Source organism: Chinchilla lanigera, unplaced genomic scaffold (assembly GCF_000276665.1).
Source record: "Chinchilla lanigera isolate Chin_1 unplaced genomic scaffold, ChiLan1.0 scaffold00030, whole genome shotgun sequence".
Lineage (NCBI taxonomy): Eukaryota > Metazoa > Chordata > Mammalia > Rodentia > Chinchillidae > Chinchilla > Chinchilla lanigera.
The window spans coordinates 1939649-1962076 of NW_004955431.1; the positions used below are offsets into that span (position 1 = coordinate 1939649).

The 22428-nt window shown below is 38.6% G+C and overlaps 1 protein-coding gene across 1 annotated transcript in view; it reads left to right on the forward strand.

Annotated features, from left to right (window-relative positions):
• The first annotated feature begins 21116 nt into the window (after positions 1-21116).
• Positions 21117-22428, forward strand: part of Rb1 (retinoblastoma 1) — a 163812-nt gene continuing 162500 nt past the window's right edge. Inside the window, exon 1 of the mRNA XM_005387557.2 lies at positions 21117-21229. Within this exon, the coding sequence (XP_005387614.2) occupies positions 21129-21229 (101 nt within the window). The 5' untranslated portion in view covers positions 21117-21128. The remainder of the gene's footprint in view (positions 21230-22428) is intronic.

A 22428-nucleotide genomic window follows, 5' to 3' on the forward strand; every position in this document is an offset into this window, starting at 1 on the left:
CCTCCAAATAGTGGAATTATGGGCCTGCACCACCAAACCCCAGCCTGTTCTCAACAGTTTAAGGTGTAATACAATTTTTAGATGTCCCTGTTTTTGTCCTGGGAACTAAGATGAAAATGACTTCCAGTCAGACAATACCATTTTACCATCAAAACTGGGAGTATGTTTAAGAAAGCCAGGCCGGAAACTCTACTCGTTGGAGGACAGTCACCAAATCATCCAACTCAAAGTAATTTCCTGGTCTTCGTAGTCATGGCTTAACCCACTTCATCACACACCCCCTGCACGCCTATAATCTGTTCTCCACTTTGCAACAACCGTAAGGTCTTTCCAAAACATGAATTTGATGTTTTCGTTACCATACTGCCTGCTTAAAACATGGTCATGGCTTCCTCTGGTTCTTAAGGTAAAGCCCAAAGTACTGCTGCACATTCCAGCTCTGGCCCACTCTCCAGATGCAGACACAGGTACATTCTTGGTAGTAATGAGGTTTGAACTCCAGGGCCTTCACACAGCTACATCCCCCTCTCCCTAGCCGTATTTTATTAATTTTGAGGAAAGGTTTTAGTAAGGCACTAAGTTGCCCAGGCCAGGCTCAAGCTTATGATACTCGTCCCCCAGCCTCCAAGAGTGCTGGGATTACAAGTTTGTGCCACCATGCCCAGCAGTCCAGCCATATCTTGATGAAACTCACCTTTGCGCTTAGCATCCTATTACACTGGCTGCCTTTCCATTTCTTGGTAAATACTGTTCTCACTCCCTTGAAAAATATTCCTGTGTGTTCTCCACCATGGCCTTTAGCTTCTGCTCAGCTGTCAGGATTTAGTTCAGGTGTCTGTTCCTCAAGGGAATCCTTTCCTGAACCAATGAGAAAGATTTTCCTGTTTCTCAATCTCATTGCATTACATATTTATTTGTGGCGTAAAATTTTTGTCATTCTTGCTTACTTAGTCAAAATACTTTCTACACCAGCCTCCAGTTAGTGGTTTGTTTTGCATTGTTGGGGCTTAAACCCAGGCCTCCTGAGCTAAGCATGTGTTCTACCAGTGCCCCCTACATCATTATCTTAGGAGGATCCGTGGCACATCATTGGAGCTCTTAATTATTTATTGAATGCATTATTCTTGTGTATCACCCTAGCCTTTCCCACAGTTATCTTTATTTTGACTGATAAAACATTTCATAAAACGTTGTCTGTTTCAAAATCTATGTTGGCCTCAAGTCTGTAACATGACAAGTGTGTTGCCTTGAATATAAAGCAAATCACATCTTAAATTCTATGATATATTGCTGCCTTTAGGGAAAAAAAATCCATTACCTTATTAAGCCTGAAAATTCTATTCATAGTCTTGTCGTCTCACCATTTGTTTGTATACTAACCTCTTTCTACTTCAGATACGCTGGCAGTCCTGCCTGACAGTTTTCTTTTCCCTTTACCCCTCACTCCACAAATAAAAGATGTGGTAACTCCTCATCTTTCAGATCTCAGATTAAGTTTCCTCAGACAGGCCACTACAGCTCTCTCAGGACTTATGTTACTTTAACTGTATCTGTGCTGTCCTGCACTAGACCATTAGCAAGGCTTACCACTTCAGTATTTGGCATATAATCTTAACATTGAATAAAGGAATAAAGTAACGTCTTCACCAGCTGCAGCTAGAAAAAAAGGGGATGTTAGTTTCACGAAAGCCAAAGTCATTTTTTGGCAGACAATCTTCAGCATTCAAATGGGCAATTCAGTTAATGTTTGTTGAATAAATGAATCAACTTTTTGTGGGTCGGCTCATTCAGCCGGTAAATTTTACTTGGAGGTTATTTAATCCTTGCAGTCTTGTGCAAGCATAGCCTCATTCTAAGTAAAATGTTCTGTGAAGGCGTTATTAAAATTTTTATATGAAGGTAGAGATGACATAGCCACAAATGTTTCAGACCAAGATTGTATTTTATATGCTATACCGTGAGTAGTATTTTGGGTCAAATGCTTTTCCGTATTCAGAAGGATACTGATATCCTTTTAAGACCCAATGATTATCAAAAAGCATTAGTACTAAATTTTAAAATGTACACGGTATTTTTGTTTTCACAGGACCAGAAGAAACCATTTGTATTTAATAAATAGAGCTTGGATCTTAAATGTAGGGAGTCTGCACAACAAATTACTGCCTGGCATAACTTGTCAGTTATGCCCTGCTAGGAAGCATGAAAGGAGACTCAGGAAATTTTAGAATGCAATTTTCAGGATCCCAAGGAAAAAAGGTATCCTATCCATTAAGTACCTGGACTAAGTAGAGGCAGGAATGATTTTTCCATTTGAGTATGAATATGGCAAGCTTTTAGAACATTTCTTAACAGCTGTAATTAGCCAAGCGCAGGTTGAGTAGCTAAAACTCACATACTTGGTTTTAATCAACTCCAGAGAAAATTACACTTTAACCCCCAATTAATCAGCCTTAATCACAAACTCTGCCAAGACCTCCAGGAAGTTGAGCAAGCCTGTGAAATCTGAGAGCCCTGTTCCTCTGAGATGATTTTCTAGACATTTTCCTGTAGTTAGCTGGTACTCTAGAACACTACAGAACCTTAAATACCTTCCTTCAACTTCCCATAGAAAAGACTTCACAGAATCACTATTCAATATTTATTTTCCTGTGTGTTCTTAAGAATTGATAAAAAGAAGCCCCAAATATTCCTTCAACTTTTATAGACGTGCTAATGAGAACATTGTATAATATTAGTAATTTAAATGTAAGTTTAAATTTAGTGTTAGGAAAACTCTTCTCATAATACATGTTTATAGTAGGTAATGGTAGGTAACGGGACTACATCATTTGTTTTGCTTTTGCTTCAGTTGCTGGGAAGCTCAAAACTGAAATTTGCCTTATTAATTACTTGTAGCTTAGGTTTTGCAGAATACAATCTTTTTAGTGGAGTTTGCAGTGCCCCTTTGGTTGCCTCACATCTTGTATTTTAGGTATAATTTACATGAAATAAAATACCTACAATTAAGTATTCAGATCAGTGAATTCTGACAGATTATGTCAAGTTGAAGGATGGTAATAATGATGTCTAGGACTTGGCTTCAGATTCCCAGAACAGGGCTGGGATGATAGCTCAGTGGTATAGCGCGCATGTGCGAGGTCCAGAGTTCAGTCTCCACTCCCAGCACACACACAGGAGTCCTAAAATGGCTTGTGCAAAATGAGAGAATGAAGAAGCTAAGAGTAACTGGGACAGCTTTCTTTCCCTTGTTTTCTCATGAAGACTCCAGGAATTTGGCAGTCTCCACTCCAGAGCAAAGGAGCATCAAACTGTGTGCTCTGTGTCTCCCTGATACAGCCATTGTGCGTCCAGAAGCAGACTATTCCTACCTTATCATCTTGCTGCACAGTACCAGAATAAGGCTTATGCCCGGGTGTTCTTGCGAATACGACTGTGCTCCTAATCATACTATGTGCTAAGGCTTCTTTATTCTGTGCCCTTAGGGACCTTACTAGCAATGACCTATCACACTGCCTTATTTTTCTCCATAGTGCATACTTGTTTTTATTCTCTGTCTCTCCAAGTAAAATGTAAATCCCTAAGGACAGACTGCTCTTTTTGTTCATGCTGTAGCCCCACCTCCAAGAATGGCATCTAACACTGACTGAACACTCAGTAAATATTGGCTCAATTAATTTTGTACAATGTCTAACAGGATTCTGCATAGTCTTCTTTTTCCAAGTTGCCCTCCTTGTGTAGACTGCAGTGGCTGCTGATGTCAAACAAAACGAAATCTTCCATTTTGCTTTTTTCTTTCCTTTTAGCTTCAGAATTTTACCTGGGGGTTGGACTGGCTAGTTACACAAACTACAAACACCTCAGACTTGGTGCTGGTCATGTTGCTGTGTTAAGAAAGATGGGCATTCTGTCTTCAGTAGACAGAGAAGAAAATCTAGTGTCTTATTTTAATGTCTACCTAATATGAGATTCCCTGATTGTTACAGTTCTGAATCACACTGGATGGGAAAAATGGCAGAGTATTGAAATTCAGACAGTCACAAGTGAAAGCCCCCCTTGTAACATTCTGAGAAAGATCCTGCTTGTTTAAGCCCACCTATTTTGTTTGGGCTCTGGGTGGATTCAAATAGTGCAGTGACTCAAAACAGAAATTGAGAACTTTTCTCATTTATTCATTCCAACAGATAACTTATTAAATGTCTAGTCTATCAGATACCAACTTCAGATATATAATTCTGATTCTATTTTTTAAGCTAGCATTGGCACTACGGTAAAATATTTTTTAGTAGGTGACCCAGAAAATCCAATTTCCTGGTGGTTCGTAAGTAACATGTAGTGAGCACTCACATGTGCAGATTATAGCTCTAAGCTCTGCCCTAAAAGAGCTTGGAAGTTCTAGCTATCTATGGTGTATTGGTTGAAAGGAGAGTAATTGTGGGTATCTTTTTCTATAAGTCCCTTGATTCCAGTGGAAGAAGAGATGTTCACTGATAAAGCCTTTTTATTTTATTTTATTTGGTACTGGGAATCGAACTCAGGACCTTGTGCTTGCCAGGCAGGCGCTTGTACCACTGAGCTACATTCCCAGCCCATGATAAAACCATTTTAAAGATTACCTTATTTTGTAACATAGAAACAACTAGCATTTATTATGACAGGTTTGGCAGGAATTTTGATATTGACATGATAGTGCATTTGATGTTATGTCTACTCATTTTGGAGTCAGGGATAGACCTCAGGCCTGGAAGAGCTGTGAATCATATATGTCTGATTCATCTTCTGCAGATATATAAAACAGCATGATCATAAATACGTTTATTATAGTTCTTCTAAGTATAAGGGCATTTCACTCACTAAATTCTGGTTAGAAATAATAATCAGAAAACAGACTAATTGGCTTTTTGAGTAGCCAAGTATATATGAAGACAGAATCTGCAAAGTCAGAAGTTCCTGTAGGTCCTGTGAAGGGCTTTGCTAAATTAAACAAGTCAGGTATAGGTCAACTGTTAAGTGCGTACAGAATTTGGCAAGGGAGAGGAGTGCCAGATGGTTGATCACAAAGCCATACACATACATAGAAGTGTGTATACATACTTGAAATCCCATTACTCAAGAGGCTAAGACAGGAGGAGTTTGAAGCCATCCTGGGTTACATGGTGCGTTCAAGGCCAGCCTGAACTACAAGGCCAGCCTGTCTCAAAAAACAAATTGTCTACAGATGGTGAATTTAACCCAGAATGGGAAAAGTCACAGGGAGAGTGCAAACTGCCCATAAGAAGAAAAACAACAGCCAACTTCTCGCAAAGACACAAGGTAGCAGGCATAAAATAAGCCATCCTTGGCTCAGTGTTGATGACTTTGTCAATGCAATTCACTTAAAAGGACAAACTTAAGATAAGTTGTGACCTGTTGACCTGTTCTCAAAGAATCAGTCCTTCACCAGAAAATAGTAGGTCCTTTCTCCCATGAGTCATGTTACTCAGAAGCTTTGCGCTCTCTGGAACAACTGCCAAAAATCCAAATCCCTGGCAGTGAATCTGAAACACAATTTTATTTTACTGACCCACAGCCACACTGAGCCCTGTCCAGCCATGCGGAGAGGCACGGTTGACCTGGGCAGGTGGTTTGTCATCAGAGTAGAGGGCAAGGTGGAGAGCTCAGCAGGAAGAGGCCAGAACCGGAAGAGGCAGTTTTACCCATCAACTACTTATCATACAGATCACAATCTTTTTAAAAAATTTGTTGTTGTTTGTTTTTGTTTTTAGCCAGAGTCTCACTTTGTGTAGCTCACGCTGCCCATGAACTCACTATGTAGCCCACGCTGCCCTTGAACTCACGGTGATTCACCTGCACAGGGCTACCAAGTGCTAGGATTACAGGCGTGCACCAGGACACAGACTTTGTACCTCTTTATTTTTATTTTTGCTGGAGTATTTCAGGCAAATTCCAAACATCGTTCTACCCATAAACATAGCAGTATCTTCTCTCTGTCTTTCCTACTGAAAAGTAAACCCAGGGCCTCCCGCTTGGCAAGAGCTGTACCACTGAGATACACCCCCTCTAAGCCAGTCTCACCCAGGCTTGCCTTGAACTTTTGATACACTTGCCCCAGCCTCCTGACTAGCTGGGATTACAGGCATGTGCCACCGGGCCCTATTTTCTTTTCTATACAATCACAGTATTATTATTCCTAAACAAAATGAACAATAATTCTTGTCATCAAATTGCACCTAAATCTGCATTCAGATTTTTTTCAGTTTAAAAACAACCTTTTTAGTTTTATTTGAATTGAAATTCAAGCAAGGTTCACACTTTGCATTAAATGTTTTAATCTATGAGTTCCTCTTTTTCTTTTTCTCTCTCTCTTCTCTCTTTCTCTCTCTCTTTCTCTCTCTCTTTCTTTCTTTCTTTCTCTTTCTTATTCTCCCCCGCTTCTCTTTCTTTCAAGCCAAGGCCTCATACAATACTAAACAGCCCCTTTCCAACCATTCACGGATTTTTCTGATTGAATCTTCATGTTATCCTTTTAATGTTCCCATATCCCCATGTGACTCTGATAAACAGAACTGTAGGAGGGATTCAATTTAAGTTGTTTGTTTATTTGCTTATTGGCAAGACTACATCATTGGTTGTGCTTAAATTGTCCTATTGTATCACATCACTAAGAAGTTGTGTTCAGCTTAACTAATGGGTTTACATAATTATGTAGGCTTATATAATTTATTTAAAATTATTAATTATGAATATAATATATTCACTGTGGGAAAATTAGAAAATACAGTTAAAGAAATAAAAGCCACATGTGTTCCCACAGTCCAAAAATGACTACTGCTTACATTAGGTGATTCTTTTCCCATCTTTTTTTCTACTTTGATCAGTCTTTTTTGTTTGGTTTTTGTTTTTCTTCTGGTACCAGGAATTGAACTCATGACTTGCACTTTCCAGGCAGGCACTTTGCCACTGAGCTAAATCCCCAGCCCCAATTTTGATCAGTCTTTAAACTTCCGCCTTCCTCTCCCTTATTAAGCTTGTGTTCACTTGTAAATATCATCCAGTAAATTTTTTTGTTAACAGATATATTGTGATGCCTATTATTTTTGTGATTTTGGAAAGAAGTGAGGAAGAAAATATAGTCTGAGTACCTGATATGTAGCAATTGCTTTTACAATACTTTTTACTTATCTTCACAATGACCTTGTCAGAGAGCTACTATATTCTCACTTTATAAAAAAAGACTGAGACACAGGCCACTTATAATCTTTAAATCAAAACAGTCTTGAAGTCTTCTGATTCTAAGTCCATAGTCCTAGCATTCATTTCTTTCCTGAATGTTGTGGGCCTGCTGTAAAAGAAGACCATTAACTTGTGAGTTAAGAACATACTTGATGGGCATAAAAAAATTTAAGATGCTTGAGAGGTTTTATTTCATGTTTAGCCAAGAAATTCATTTAGAGATATGAACGAAAAGTACAGAAAGTTCTCCATTTTCATAGATTTAGTAAAAAGTTGTTGTATGCTTTCCATGTTCTGTTTCTTACTGTTGGATTGTTTCTTGTATTCCTGGTTGTTAATTTTTAATTTACAGTGGGTAAAAGAGTGAAAAAAGGGATGAACACCTGTGATGGAGAACGTTAGGTTTTGTGTTACCTACAAAGCTTATGTCACACCAATTCTTAGTTGCAATGATTCAAATCACATAGGATGTTAAAATTGAAAGATGTCTTAAAGGTCACCTACTGGGACATTTTCCATGTGGAATAAAGAGTCCAAAGCCCCGGTGGATTGAGTGATCTTCACCACATCACCCAACTACTTTGGTATCAAGATGAGACTTGAACTCAACACTTCTGTCCTTCAGTAGTACTGCCATTCTGTGACCTTAACCTGTTTTGAGCATTTCCCCATCAATAAGCAGAAGTGAAAACTAAATAATCTTTTCACGGTACTTAGGATAGATTTACTGGATTTAGAGGCATGTCCTACTATTATAAAACATGTCAGGATTGGTTTCCTACTATTGTGAAAGCTAAGGGCCAGGATACAAACACATTTTAAATGAAGCTATGGTTATGTTTTTTTTTCCCTTGAGTTTCTTTTTAAACATAATTGTCTACATGAATAAATTTGAGAAAATGTGCCTTTTAAGAACAAACATTTAGTTTCAAAAGGTAGAAGCATAATAAGCTTGTTTATAATGTCACTGATTACACATTTTTTTTACAGAAATGCTAGAAAAGTACAAGTGTGTAAAATTCATTACAGAAAATGCAAGAAAAATCTTTCATCATGCTGTACTTTAAAATGCAAACATAACAGCTAGAAATAAATGGCAGGAAACAGCTAATTGTTCCTTCAACAGCAAACTCTTGGAACAATGGTCTGAAGCAGCTAGATGATGTGCTTCGTATCGTTTCCTACCATTTCATAAACATCACCTCTGTTTCCTTCGTGGGTAAATTTAACCTTAGCTTCAGTCTCAGTGTCTCCAGTGCTGTCCTGTTTGCAGGGTAATAATCAGTTCACAGGTTTTGATACTTTGTGGTTTACAGGATATCTTTCAGCAGACAGACATATGCTTTAGGTACCCATGATGTTATTTCTGGACTCTGTACAGGGACTGATGGTGCCGTGTGGAACACAGCTATTTATTCTGGCTTCGGGGCAATTGAAATGCAGGGAAATGCTTAGCTCCATGAAATTTGACAGAAGGAAACAGATTTACTAGAAAAGGTTGAAAACAAGCATGTTGTAAACTGAGACTAAATTAACATAAATGTAGCATCTTTTCTGCATGGATACCCAATAGAAAAGAGTAACACAAGGTCCCATCCATATTCAAATAAAAATATATATACATATAAATATATATACATATAAAATATAGAGAGAAAGAGAGGGAAAAGGGGGAGGAAGAGAGGAGAGAAGGAGGTAGGGAAGGAGGGAGGGAGAAAGTAAAAAAAATGTATACACACTTCAGGGAAGAAAAACTTTTAGTATTTTAATACTAAACTTATTGAGACATTATAAGATTAACACAACTTACCTTTGGCCTCTATAATTACAAGAGGGGCTCAAAGCAGTGGCCATTAGCTTCCAGACATTTAGTAGTACAGCAAACTGCTGCTTGTGTAACCTTGGTCATTGAGATTGTTCCACATGCATTTTCAATTTCTTCTCTAAGGGCTGGCAATGTAGTGACTTTTCTGCAATACAGTGTAGGATATCTTCTAAGGTCCCCCATATGAGACTAACACCATCTGTTCAAAAAGCGTAATACTATTTTTCTTTTTCTGAAATGTGTATGCATTTTTTGGCTTTCTCTGTCCCTCTCTCCATATATGTATTTGACGAGGCCAGCCATGGTGGTACATGCTGTAATCCAAGTACTCTGGGAGGCTGAGGCAGGAGGATTGAAAGTTTGAGACCAGCTTGGGCAACCAACTGATTTAGCAAGACCCTATCTAAAAATAAAAAATATATGAGGGCTGGAGATATAGTTCAGTAAAAATGCCCTGGATGCAATCCCAAGTACCTCTATCTATCTATCTATCTATCTATCTATCTATCTATCTATCTATCTATCTATCAACCATCTGAGAAAGGAAAAAGGAATTCAAATGTACCCATCAGTCAACTTCAACAGTTATTGACTCATGAACATAGTTTCATCAACGTTCCATCCATTCTCCCACCCTGACTACATTAAAGCTAATTCCAAACATTAAGCTATTTCAGCCATAAATATTTTAGTATTCATTTCTAAAAGACAGGAACTTTAAAAAGACAACACCAATCTGACCATGGTTGCACAAACCTATAATCCTGTCACTTGGGAGGCTGAGGCAAGGAAGATTGATGTGAGTTCAAGGCCAGCCTGGAAAACAGAGCAAGTCTCTCTTGCTGTCACTCTTGCTCTCTCTCTCTCTTTCTCTCTCTCTCTTTCTCTCTCTCTCCCCCTCTCAAAAAAGATGATACTACAACATACCTAAAAAGTAGACAATAATTTAATGTTATTATATAGTTACCCTTAAAACTTCCTGGTCTCACAAGCTTTTTTGTTTTCTTGTTTGTATATTTGACTCAACTTCCAAATAAGATACACACATCGCAACTGACTCGTAATTTTTTAAATTGAACATTTGGTATGTTTGATCATGGTAAAATACCTAGAACTTAAAAGTTGACCATCTTAAGCATTTTACAGTCTGTAGGTTAGTCGTGCTAAGTACATTCACACTGTCATACAACCAGTCTGCCTTCAGCTTTTATTCTTGCAAAACTGAAGCGCCATATCCATCAAATAACAACTTTCTATTCCCCCTGCACCCAGCCCCCAGGGACCACCATTCTACTTCACTTCTTGATGAATTTGACTGCTAGTACAGTTATACAGTATTTTTTTTTTTTTTATGACTGGCCGCTGCACTTTGCATAACATTCTCAACATTTATCTTTGTGTGACGTGTCAGCATTTGCTTCCTTTTTAAGGTTGAGTAATATTCCGTTGTATGTATACCATGCTGTGTTTTCCCATTGTCTGTTCATAGGCATTTAGGAGAGTTAACACCTTTCTGATATTGAATTTTCTATACATGAATATTGTATAGTTTATAATTTATTTAGGCCAGTGAATCAGAATTACCTGAAGGCTTGTTCAAACACAGACTACTCCCGGAGTTTTGATTCACATGTCTGTGGTGGGCCAGAGAACGTGCCTTTCTAATAATTTCCCAACGATATTGCAGCTGCTCTTGCCATGTGACTTTGAAGATTTAGAAAGATTTAGATAATGTTCCTCAACATGTGGCCCTCCATAGAGCATATGTTTCCATTCTATTAAGAGTTATTTTAAATAACAGATATGTAAAGCAGAAACACTGAGTAATAAAATTGATAGATTTTCATTTACTATAGTAGCTAGAGTTGTGTATGTCTTTGTCAATTGAAACCAGGAGGCATACAGCTATAAATCAGGTTATAGTCTTTGTAGAAGTGAAAGATTTAAAGGTCCTTTATCTCCCTCTAGCCTCTAAATCAAATTTTACATGTTATACAGTTGCTCCAAAAAAAGATGTTTAAAATTGAAGAAAGCTGAATGACATTTAAATACCAAAGTTGGTTCAAATGGTGTGCACATAAGAGGACACTACAGCACCCTAAAGAGGAGCCGGGAGAAAGATTGGGAAAAAAGGGCTCATTGTCTTATGTCTGTGTCATCTCGTAGTTTAAATTCAAGTGAGCACCCAAACTGACAGCTTGATATTTCCCCTTTTATTTATATATGTAGCGCTCGGAGAGTCCTAAATTGTTGGGAAACACATGGGAGGCAGGAAATGTGACAGCGTTTTCCTTTCCTAGCTGTAAAATTGTATTACTATTTTTTCCTAGGGGTATGGGTGGAAATGGCAACCAAGAAAGTGGCTCACTTCTATTTTTATCTCCAGCTTGTGCTGAAGAGTTCAGGGGAGACAGGCCCAGTTCTGTCTACCCTTACGTTGTCTGACTTAGGTAGAACTTCCAATGCTAATCAGCTCCCATGTCCTCCAAACTTCCCGACAGTCTAATGGAGATCATCGGTTCTTCACCGTTTCACCATAAGCCTAGGACAGTGGCTATCGAAGTGCAAATTGAAGATTCCTGATGTTACTTGAGATCCTCTGAGATTGTTACAGGGAATCTTTGAGGTCAAAACTATTCCTTAATGGTGAGACATCATTTCCCTTTTTCACCCTATTCCTCTGAGTATAAGTGGAATTTCCCAGAAGATATATGACGGGTATTATTGCAATTCATAGAATACAGGTGAATCCCACTATTGTCTACTGAGAGATTTCCTAAAATATCATATCACTTTCATTATTAAATGTTTTATTTTAAAGAGTAATCATAAGCAGTGTTTTTTTTGTTAATATGTAATGGGCCTATTATTGCTATATTAAGTAAATTAATAAGTGTATATTGAAAATTTTCCTAATTTTAATTTCTAAAATAGTCAATATTGATAGATATACATAACCAAAAGCTGTATCGAGCCTTCAGTAACATTTAAGGATGTAGAGGATTACAAGAAAGTGTTGGAGAACTGCCTGCCTAGGATTGTTCAAGTCTCCCTGGGGCATATACCGATTACCTCAAAGTCCTCCAGTCATCACCAACTTCCACCAAACCCTGTTTTCCCTTCTTGTTTCAACCAGTCTTCATTATTGGGAAACAGTCATGTTAGAATGGTTAAGAATTATGCACAAGGCGTTGAAGTTCAAATTCTGTCTTAGCCACTTACTAGTTTTGTAACTGAGCAGTTTATTTTGCCTCTCAAAAGTCTCAGATTTCTCATTTATAAAAGGGTATACAGTAGCAATTATCTTATAAATTTGTGAAAATTAAAAGAGAAGGCACATGTTTAATGTATCTGTAGGAGATGACTGTTTGTGTTGATCTAATATAATGTTTGAAAAGAAAAAGTGAATACCACATGTTTAACTTCTTGGAAAAAGAGAAGTGAGATATCCTGAGATCAGTCAACATTTGGTCTAAAAGGTAAAGTGAGTGTGAAATAATTTTGTACAGGTCAGCTCAATCTTGCCAGAAAAATGTTTTGATTTCTTGCAGTTTAATGTTGGATCTTGTTTCCCTGTGTTTGATGAGATTTTTGCTGCTCCTGGGGTGGCCTTGGGGTGGAGGAGTTGAAAGGAAGTTGGTTTTCTGGCTGTGCACACACCTGGAGGCAGCTGTAGGAGCATGGCTGCTGAGCTTCACATCTTTCTTGTGCACGTGATGCTTTCAAACCCACCCTAATCTCTAACAAATAGCAGGCCATGCCACGGAAAAGGGGCCCAGTGCCTGCACTGGCAGCAGAGCTGTCCTGAAGAGGAGCATCCATGCTGCACGCATCTGTCCCCAGAAGCAGGATGTGAGAAACCTGTTGATCTCTTTTCTCAACTGTGAGTTTTACCTAAACACCCAGCGAGTAGGTCACTTTTATTTTCAAAATGCCAGTGTTAATGTGCTTAGCTTGATAGAAGCTAGTGAGCGGAGTACAGAGCAATGTGCTCCATGCTTTTATTTCAATTCTCATTTTGGCACTGATGCATTCTGTTGTACCCGCCTCTTCTGATTCTTGGGTGATAGGATGAAGTTTCCACTTGCTTCTATCCATATCTGTCTGCCTTTTTTTCTGCCGTGTTGCTTCTTTCTAGGATTTACATTATTTTCCAACTCCTCTGTGTCTTGTAGGTAAAATTGTAGAGAATCTAATAGCATATCTAGCTACCCTACATGCAGAAAGACTTTGATGGTGGACAAAGAAAAGACTTGTCCATAGGTCCTGTAGTTCTGACATGAGCTGACTGCCTGAAGCATCAACAGCGAAGCCCCATATTGAGCCTTGAACAGTTGGTCAGTCCCAGGTTCCATTATTTAGCTATGCCAAAGTCTCCCATATAATCAGTCCTCTGTTCAACTGGGAAGATGATCATTAGCTTCCTGTGAACTTGAGCAGATCTCCCAAAGCGCTCTAATACGTGCCTTTGCATAGATTTTTGCAGTCCATTCGAACTGGTAAACAGTCTGCAATTTCATTTACCAGCATTCTCTAACCTTCATCTCCTGGGCCCACCTACATCTCCTGCACCAACAAACTTTACTGCGTGACTAATTTCAGGAGTCATTCACTGACTCTCTCCAGGAAGAGGCAGCAACTCCCCAACTTAATCAGGCAACAAAACCAGCTGGATTGAGAGTTTGACATCATTTCAAGTTTTCTTTCTCCAAGAGGCTCATGTACTCAAGACTGACATCTCTCTCCTAAATACCCCAGAATTTTAGTTCCCAGCCTTGAGTGAATGCAGCCTGTAGCATTTCCAGATGAGGCCTCACTCTATCTCTATGGAATGGTCTTGATTCCACCTGAAGAGGACCTCTTCTCTTTTTATTTGAGTCATTTGGTCTTAGACACTGTTTCTTGCAATCCATGTGCAGAGTCCCTGCATCCCACAAGGCCATCAGAGATTTGGGTGCTCCAAGATTTCATTAACCAAGCTGTGTCCTGCAAGACTAGCCACCAGCCCAAGAACTGACCTTGTATCACAGCGCTTTCCTGAAAGGCTCCTGCTCTAGGGAGGCCCATCATGCAGAAGACCTTGGGCTTGGAGTTCCAGACAAGAGACCATGAGGGTACATTTCATATCAGGTTCTGATGCAATGGCCTCCTAACCTGCCTACTCATGTCCATTCCTTTGCTCTTCTCAATTATCCACACAGCAGTGAGGAAATCTGATTGTCTTGATTTAAAACACTTTCCCTTATCCCACACCGTGACCTGCATGGTCTTGCCTTTGCTGAGTTCTCCCATCTCATCTCATGCCACTTTTTTCCTTGCTCACTGAATTCCAACATCATGAACCTTCTCTAACTTCCTCACATGCCGCAAGGCATTTTCATGGACCAGTCACTTTGACTCACTAATCCCCACACATTCATGAGCTCAGCTCCAATGTCGCTTCCTCAGAGAAACTGTCCTGGAGTTCCCGGAGCAGAGCACTCCCTCATGACACCACTATTAGCTTATATCCTTTTGAGTAATTTTCAGGTCTCAAATTGTTTGCTTCATGAAGCAAGATCTGTGGCTGTCAGGGTCCCCTCAGGGGCTGGGAATGTAGCCCAGTAGGGGAGCATTTGCCTAGCACACATGAAACCTTGGTTTCATCCATAGAAACAAAAAGAAAAAAAGGTTCTCTCCCAGATTCTGAATATCCACATGGTAGGGGTTGATAAATATTTATTAGATGAATGTATCAAGAAAAATAAATCTAGAAAAGTTAACTATCATAGGCTGCACCAGCTGGTGGGTACGGATATAGTTCCATAACCTCATGCACTTTCAATAGTACTGTCACATTTGCGACAGCTAGACATTTTTCCTTCTGTATGACATACAGATATTAGACAGCTGCAGGAGTGGGTGGCTAGATTCTCCCCCAGCTGCTTCAATGCAGTCTTTCTCTTTTCTTCTCTCAAAATAGATACACAGGCAAATTCTCCTCTCCTCTCTCTCTCTCTCTCTCTCTCTCTCTCTCTCTCTCTCTCTCTCTCTCTCTTTCTCTCTTTCTCTCATACACACACACACACACACCTTCTACACAACATATAAGTGGTAAAGGCAGATTTGGCACTCTGGCTTCTTGAATTCCACAAAAATATTTTTTCTGTTCTGTTTGTTTAGTGGGATCATTGATTGGTTTCATTCTGGTGGGTTTTTTTTTAACGTTAATCAAAAAATAGTATAACACTTCTTTAAGATTTACAAATTTCAAAAAAAAAAAAAGATTTATAAATTTCAATAGGTGTAGTAGCACACACCTGTAATCGCAGCGCTTGGGAGGCTGAGGTAAGAGGATTGTCAGAAGTTCAAGGCCAGCCTGGGCTACGCAGTGAGTTCAAGGCCAGCCTAAACTACATAGCGAGACTGTGTCACAAAAAAAAAAAAAACCAGAAAAATTATGAATTTCTTAAAAGTCCAGCTTCTGAGAAATCTTAATTAAAAACTTTCACACTGGGCTAGGAGTATAACTCGGTGGAAGAGCACTTGCCTAGCTTGCTTACGGTCCTGGGATCAAAGCCCAAACACTGCAAGGTCAATCAACAGTAAATATACAAAACAAAAAGCTTCACATCACTTGTAATAATTTTCCAGCAGCACATTTTCCAGCCACACTCTTGTCTTACTGCTTAACTTTTCACATACATCTAGAGTGTATTTTCTAAAAAGATTGTAAGCTGCTTGATGGGGGTTTATGGATTTTCTGCTTTATAGCCCCCTACCATACGTAAAAGGTGTTATTCCAAATTTTCCTAATTGTTTTCAGAAACAAAATTAAATTAAAAAGAAAAAATGAAATAATCTTTAGGAAAAGGTACTCCACAATTGTATAGCCCATAATTATATTGCGGATCCTATAACAAAGGAAAATGATGACTGTAAACAAGATAAAGCTGTGCTCTACCAACTTGAAGTAAAAGCCATGTTAATTGTAAAAGAAAATGTTAACTGTGAAACGTTACTTCTCTTACCAGAAAGATGATAGATCAGAAATCATCTTAACAGAAAATTATTTTCACAAACTGCTCTTGATTGAAAAGTTCTTATGGCGGTCTGGTGTAGTGGCGCAGGCCTGTGATCCCAACACTGGGAGGCTGAGGCAGGAGGCTCTTAAATTCGAGCCCAGCCTGGGCTACTCAGCAATTTAATACGATTCTATATCAAAGTAGAAAAATAAAAAGTGATAGTGGTGTAGCTCAGTGGGAAGGGCCCGGTTTCAATTCCCAGTTCTGCAAAAAGAAAAGAAAGAAAGAAAAAAAAAAACCTATAGTTTAAAAATTCTGTGATGGTCAACTTTAGCCATACATATGGAACACGTTTTTGTTATTAAATTTTCCTAAGAACCCCACGAGGAGGACTCAGAATACAAACATGTAGCACTAATTTAGTATGAATCAGGGAAAAGCTTCCTGAGTTGAAACTAAGGATTCCCTGAAACTAAGGATTTCCCTGTGGGGAAAGGAAAGTGAAGACGGCAAAGTAATGTCCCCGAGAGGAGTGCAGAGCTGCCCCGGAGACAGGACAAAAGCACCAAGTATGTCTGTGGAACCGAGAGGATAGGCATCGAGGGTATTCTCAGGCTGAGCTCGAGGTGACCCCAAAGCTCAGAAAAGAAGCGCTGTGTGGTGGCTGTGAATCTGGGACGATTCAGAGTCCCATGTGTACAGTGTGAGCTGGAAGCAAGTGGCCTGAACCTTAGGTAGCGCCCCAGTTTCTCGGACTCAGCCTACCAGCAGAATGAAGTCTTGTGTACTCTAGAGGCTGTAAGGAAGCGGAGAGGACAGCTTCGAAGCTCCAGAGGCCTCTTTAAAGTAGGACTGTGGGGAGATGACGCAATCACGGGCAAGCCCTGTGAAAGTAACGAATGGGATGATAGACAGCTGAGGCGGTAACAGATCCTCAAGGAGTAGCAGCCGGGTCTCCCAGGGCTTTGACACTCCTTGAATCAGATCCACCCCTCTGGTTATTTATTGACTAAACTTCAGTTGTCACCACATGCAAGTGTTAAAGCTCTAAACAGAAAAAAATAGAGAAAAACAAAGTTACTGTTTCTTACACAACTGGATTTGAAGCCATTACACAAACTTCTCTTTTAGAAGGCCAACGTCCCCATGCACATATATGTCACACATGTGGACAAAGCATTTCTTTTTATTAATAGCATCCCCTAACCTAGTTCTATTGTTATTGAAAAGCAAGTCTGACATAAGGAAAAAAGGAAGAAGGAAAATGGCCAATGAATATCCAAGATTGCTTTTGTTTCTTATTGTGATTTTCATACAGGATTCATGGGAGTTCCTATTTTCTACCGTACTCATTGTAAATACTTTAACCTAAATTACTGAATCTAGAACTTTATCCAAAGCATGCAAAAGAAAATGATAAGTTTAAAATCACAACTCTAGCTGGATATGATGATGCATACCCATGATCTTAGTACTTTGGGAAGCTGAGGCAAGAAGATTACAAGTTCAAGCTCAGACTAGGGAGTTTAGTGATTTAGCAAGACACTTCAATAAAATAAAACATAAACAAAGGGCTGTGGATGTAGCTCAGTGCTGCAACATAAAATCACAACGCAGATTGAATTTTTTGGCTTTGCCAATTAGTAGATGTATGACCTTGAGTAACCTCTCAACTTTGAATCTCAGTCCCTTGAATTATGAAAAGAATGTACAAAAAAGACCTCATTGAATTATTGAAAGAATTAAACCATATACTGAAAAAGCATTGTAAGTGGTTAAAAAGCTGTACTGCATGAGGTATTATCTTGTGGTTGAGAAGACAATGGAGAAAGAAATAATATAGGTGTGAAGGACATCTGGGGTCTAACAACAGACAGTTCAACATAAGATTAGGCATGCTGGTAAGAGTGCTCCAGAAGAGGAAAAAAGGAATTATCTGGGCATTAGAGGCAAACCCAATCATCTTGCCTTGACATCTAGTACCTATGTCATTGCACTCCCTACATTTCCACCATTCTCTTGCTCATTGATCTTTGTAATCTCTTTAGAATTGATAGAAGGTACATTGCCCTGCCTTTATAGTTTCTGAATAGACAATCACTTCCAAATGCCTTCAGTAAAAAAAAATTAATAATAATTGGGGACTTATAGATCAATAGCTAATCTTTTGATTATTAGATACCCTTCTTAGTTATTGCCGTTACTGTGAAAGAGCTTGGCTCCTGGTTCAACCAGTACCTCTTGTTTGTGACATCCCTGGAAGATCAGCATGCCTGTGAGAAAATCTCCATCAGTATTATTTGAAAACTGAGAATTAGGAAGTAGGCTTTGAATCAAGCTTCAGATGACCTACATTAAGGTTAGAAATAACAACAGCCTTAAACTTAGTGCAGTATTGAAAGTTCTCTAATTGTGAAGTGAGATAAAGAGAATTCCATTCCTCAGAATTCTTGTAAAGTCATGCTTGACTGGAATAATCTGTGTTGTTACCTGGGACAGTAGCAATTATACTTCAAAACACATGTTCAAGTTGCATGTGGTAGTCACTAAACTGTGTTCTTAGGAGGGTGGTAGACTTTATTATCTAAAGCCCTCTAGATTTCACTGATGACAGGTCCAACCCCCATTTGCTCCAGTCACCTGAGCTCCTGGAGTGGCTGCTCCCAACTACCTGAGCTTCAGAAACAATCACAACACAACTCCCATGTCCTGTTGCCACCCTGCCTGCTCTGCTGGGACCCACTGTACCTGGATACAGCTCTTTCACAACAAAACCTCAGCCATTGCTATGGGTCATCCTGCTGCTGCTACACAACTATTCTTGCTTCCCCAGTCTCATGCTCCCCTTCATGTCACCCCACCTAACCCCAACTCACCCACCTAGCCCCAACCCCCTAACTTCCCATAAAAATAAACTCCCAGCAGACTCTCCTATGGCTTTACTCCCAGAAGTCTTTCTTGGAACCCTAAATTCAGGTTGGTTGTGGTTTTTTTCTGGGTCGACACCATTTTACTTAACAACTGAAAAATTTGATGGGTTTAGGATTGTTAGTTTAGGGGTAGAAGCCAAGCAGAGGCAAATATTTGTATGATTGTGAGGAAATTTATGTAAAGTGGCAGAGAAAGAAAAATTTTCTGGAAGACTCCAGAGCCATTAAAACATGGCAGGATTAAGGAAGGAGTATAAAAGACAGAAACTCCTAGTAGTGGGGGCCCAAGTGTGGATTCTGAAGAATACATATATTAAAGAGGATTGCCACAGATCTTTTATTTGAAAAATTTCATGCCTTTAAAGAAGAATAGTATAATAAATGCTTGTATACCTTTATATGTAGTAGAGGAAGGAAAGAAGGAAGGGGGGAGGTAGGAGGGGGAGAAGGGAGAGAAGAAGACAGAATATATTTGTATGACTATGTGTATATATACATTTTGTGTATGAATAGGAAGATAAAACTAGAGAGAAATACACACTATGTATATATTTTCAAACCATTTGAGAGTTGGTTGTAGACATCATGACACTTAACTGCTAATATTTCAGCATGTGTCTCTTAAGAACAAGGCCATTCTTGAACAAATAATTCGTAGACAACAATATGCAATATAACAACCATTGTTGAATTCCTACCATCTTGTTTAGTGAAGCTGTGTATCATTTCTAATGTTTTTAAATTACTTTTTATTCTCTTTAACTGTTGATCAATCTTGCATTCTTACATCTGGTAATCTGAGCAACTTCATTGAAGATAACAATATGTAATATAATAACCATTGTTAATTCCTATCATTTTGTTTTCAAATCCTGTTTCATTTTTGTTTTTGTGTTGTTTTGTTTTTGTTTTTGCTGTTATTTTGTTAAATTTTTTTATTCTCTTAAAAAAAGACCAAGGCCATTTTTCTATAGGACCACATTATACTTACTCCATTTAGGACATAAATGTGGTATAATACAATAGGTAATATCCAGTCCATGTCCAAATATCCCCAGTGTTCCAGTAAGAGCCTTGTAATTCTCCAACTTAAAAAGAACTAAAACATATTTTCCAGGTTCAGCATACATGCCTTCTCTATTTTTCCTACCAAATCATGAAAACCAACTAGATTTCCTATGAACATTTTTTTTTTTGTTTGTTTTTCTCCGGTACCAGGAACCGAACTCACGACCTTGCGCTTGCCAGGCAGGCGCTTTTGCCGCTGAGCTAAATCCCCAGCCCCCTCTATGAACATTTTTATGCCTGTAATATCTTTGATGAAATTTTCACATGTCCCCATCCAGATAGGTAGGAGCTAAAATAGAAATAACCAGAGCTGGCAGAAGAAGGTCTGGTTGATACTGCCTATATTTGAGGCAACTATTTGGAGAGATAAGTACCTATTCTGTCCCTGGGATGCTGGTCTATTCCTTCTGGCCTCACATTTTAATCTTGTCCTTTCTCAGTCCTCATATGTGCTGTCTTTTATGGTGCTTATTTTTCAGTTCCTACTATTAAATCATACGAATAGCTTGCTTTCATAGGGTATTTTTTAGAAATAGATTTTATTTTTAGAGCATGTTTAAATTTGCTGAAAAATTGAGACCATAGTGCAATGACCATATATCTCCCTAATTCCTGCCCTCGCCCCAAGTTTCTCCTAGGATTAGCACCTTACATGAGTGTGGCAATGAACCAACATTAATACACTGTTGTTAACTAACATCTATGCTTTATTCAGATATTCTTAGTTTTTATCTGGTACCCTTTTTCTGTTGTAAGATCTCATCCAGGACACTAAATTACATTTTGTTGTCTTTCTCCTCAGGCTCCTTAAACTCTGATAGTTTCTCAGATTTTCATTTTTAACGTCCTTGAAGTTTTAAACTTGCAGGTCATTTGATAAATATCACTTTGAAATATTACCTCTACTGAAAATCAAATACTGTTTGTGGTAGTGTTGTTGCAAGATTGGTAAAATTATCTTTGACCCTTTGCTTTGTGTATAGTTCATTTTATGACTATTTATTGGTTATATATAATATAGAGTTTGTAACATTCATTGATGGAATGATGTTCTTTCAGTGGATTGAATCAATGAAGTTTAAGGCAACAAGGCCAACTGAGAGGGCAGAAACAATCAGAAGGTTCTTTTCTCTTGGGACATTTATGGTTTTCCAGATCCCAGGTGGCATCAGGTAATCTATGCTTTTTGCTATCTGGGGTGTTATAGTTTGTGTCTGGACGGCCCCCAAAAGCCTCATGGAGTCATGGGGCAGGTTTCTAGAGTTTATGATTGATTCATGGGTGTGAGTGGTACACTCACTCCAGGGTGAGTAGCCTGCATACAATATAAAGGAGGGAAAGAGGCTGCTTCTGCTCCTTCCATTCTACTCTTGTTGCTTTTGCTATCTTCTGCTGGCATGAGCTGTTGCCCTGTGCCATGTACCCTGCCTTGGAGCCAGTATGGACTGAAGCCTCCACAAACTGTGAGCTAAATAAAGTTTTCCTCCCTCAATTTTGGGTGCTGGGTATTTTGTCTCAATAATGAGAAAAAAGTAACCAAGACATGGGGATAATTTGGCTTGAGAAATTTTATGATTCTTTAGCAAACAGGTAGTTCCCTTCTACTTTGTTTTTTGTTTCTTATTTTTAAAATTTCAAGTATAATTTACCTATAGTAATTAATATAGCTCATAAATGTATTGTTCAAAACTTTTGACAAATGCATGCACTCATGTGACGAACACCTCAAGACAGACATGTTCATCATTGTAGAAAGTCACCTCATGCCCCTCAATGCCTGCGTCAATTCCCAGAGAAGACACTGGTCCAATTTTTTTCCCCAGAAACTATCTTTGCCTGTAATAAAACTTTGTATTAGTGAATTCATACATTTAGTACTCTCTTGTATCTGGTTTTCTTTGCTTAGCTAAGGTTTTTGAGATTCATTCATGTTTGCAAATATCAAAGTTGTATTTTTACTGCTGGGTAGTATTCTTTATTTTATATTAACAAACTACAAATTCTTATCCATTCTTATATTGCTGGATTTTTTTCTGATTGGTAATGATTAATAAGTTAGGTTGTTATGTTCTTTACAGGCTTTCCTTGAGGACTTATTTTGTACTGTCTTATATATAGAATTGCTGAGTCATATAGTTGATATACATTTAATGTTATAAAAAATGTCAAACCATTTTTCAGAGTGATCATACCATTTTATTAGGTATCTCTAGCTGTGTAAAACATTACCACAAACAGCTAAAACAACACATATTTCTTATCATAGTTTTATGGGTCTGAACATAGCTTAGTAGATCCTTTGTTTCAAGGTTTCAGCCAATAATGAGTTCTTACATGGCAGCTCAGCTGGGGAAGCAGCCACTTCCAAACT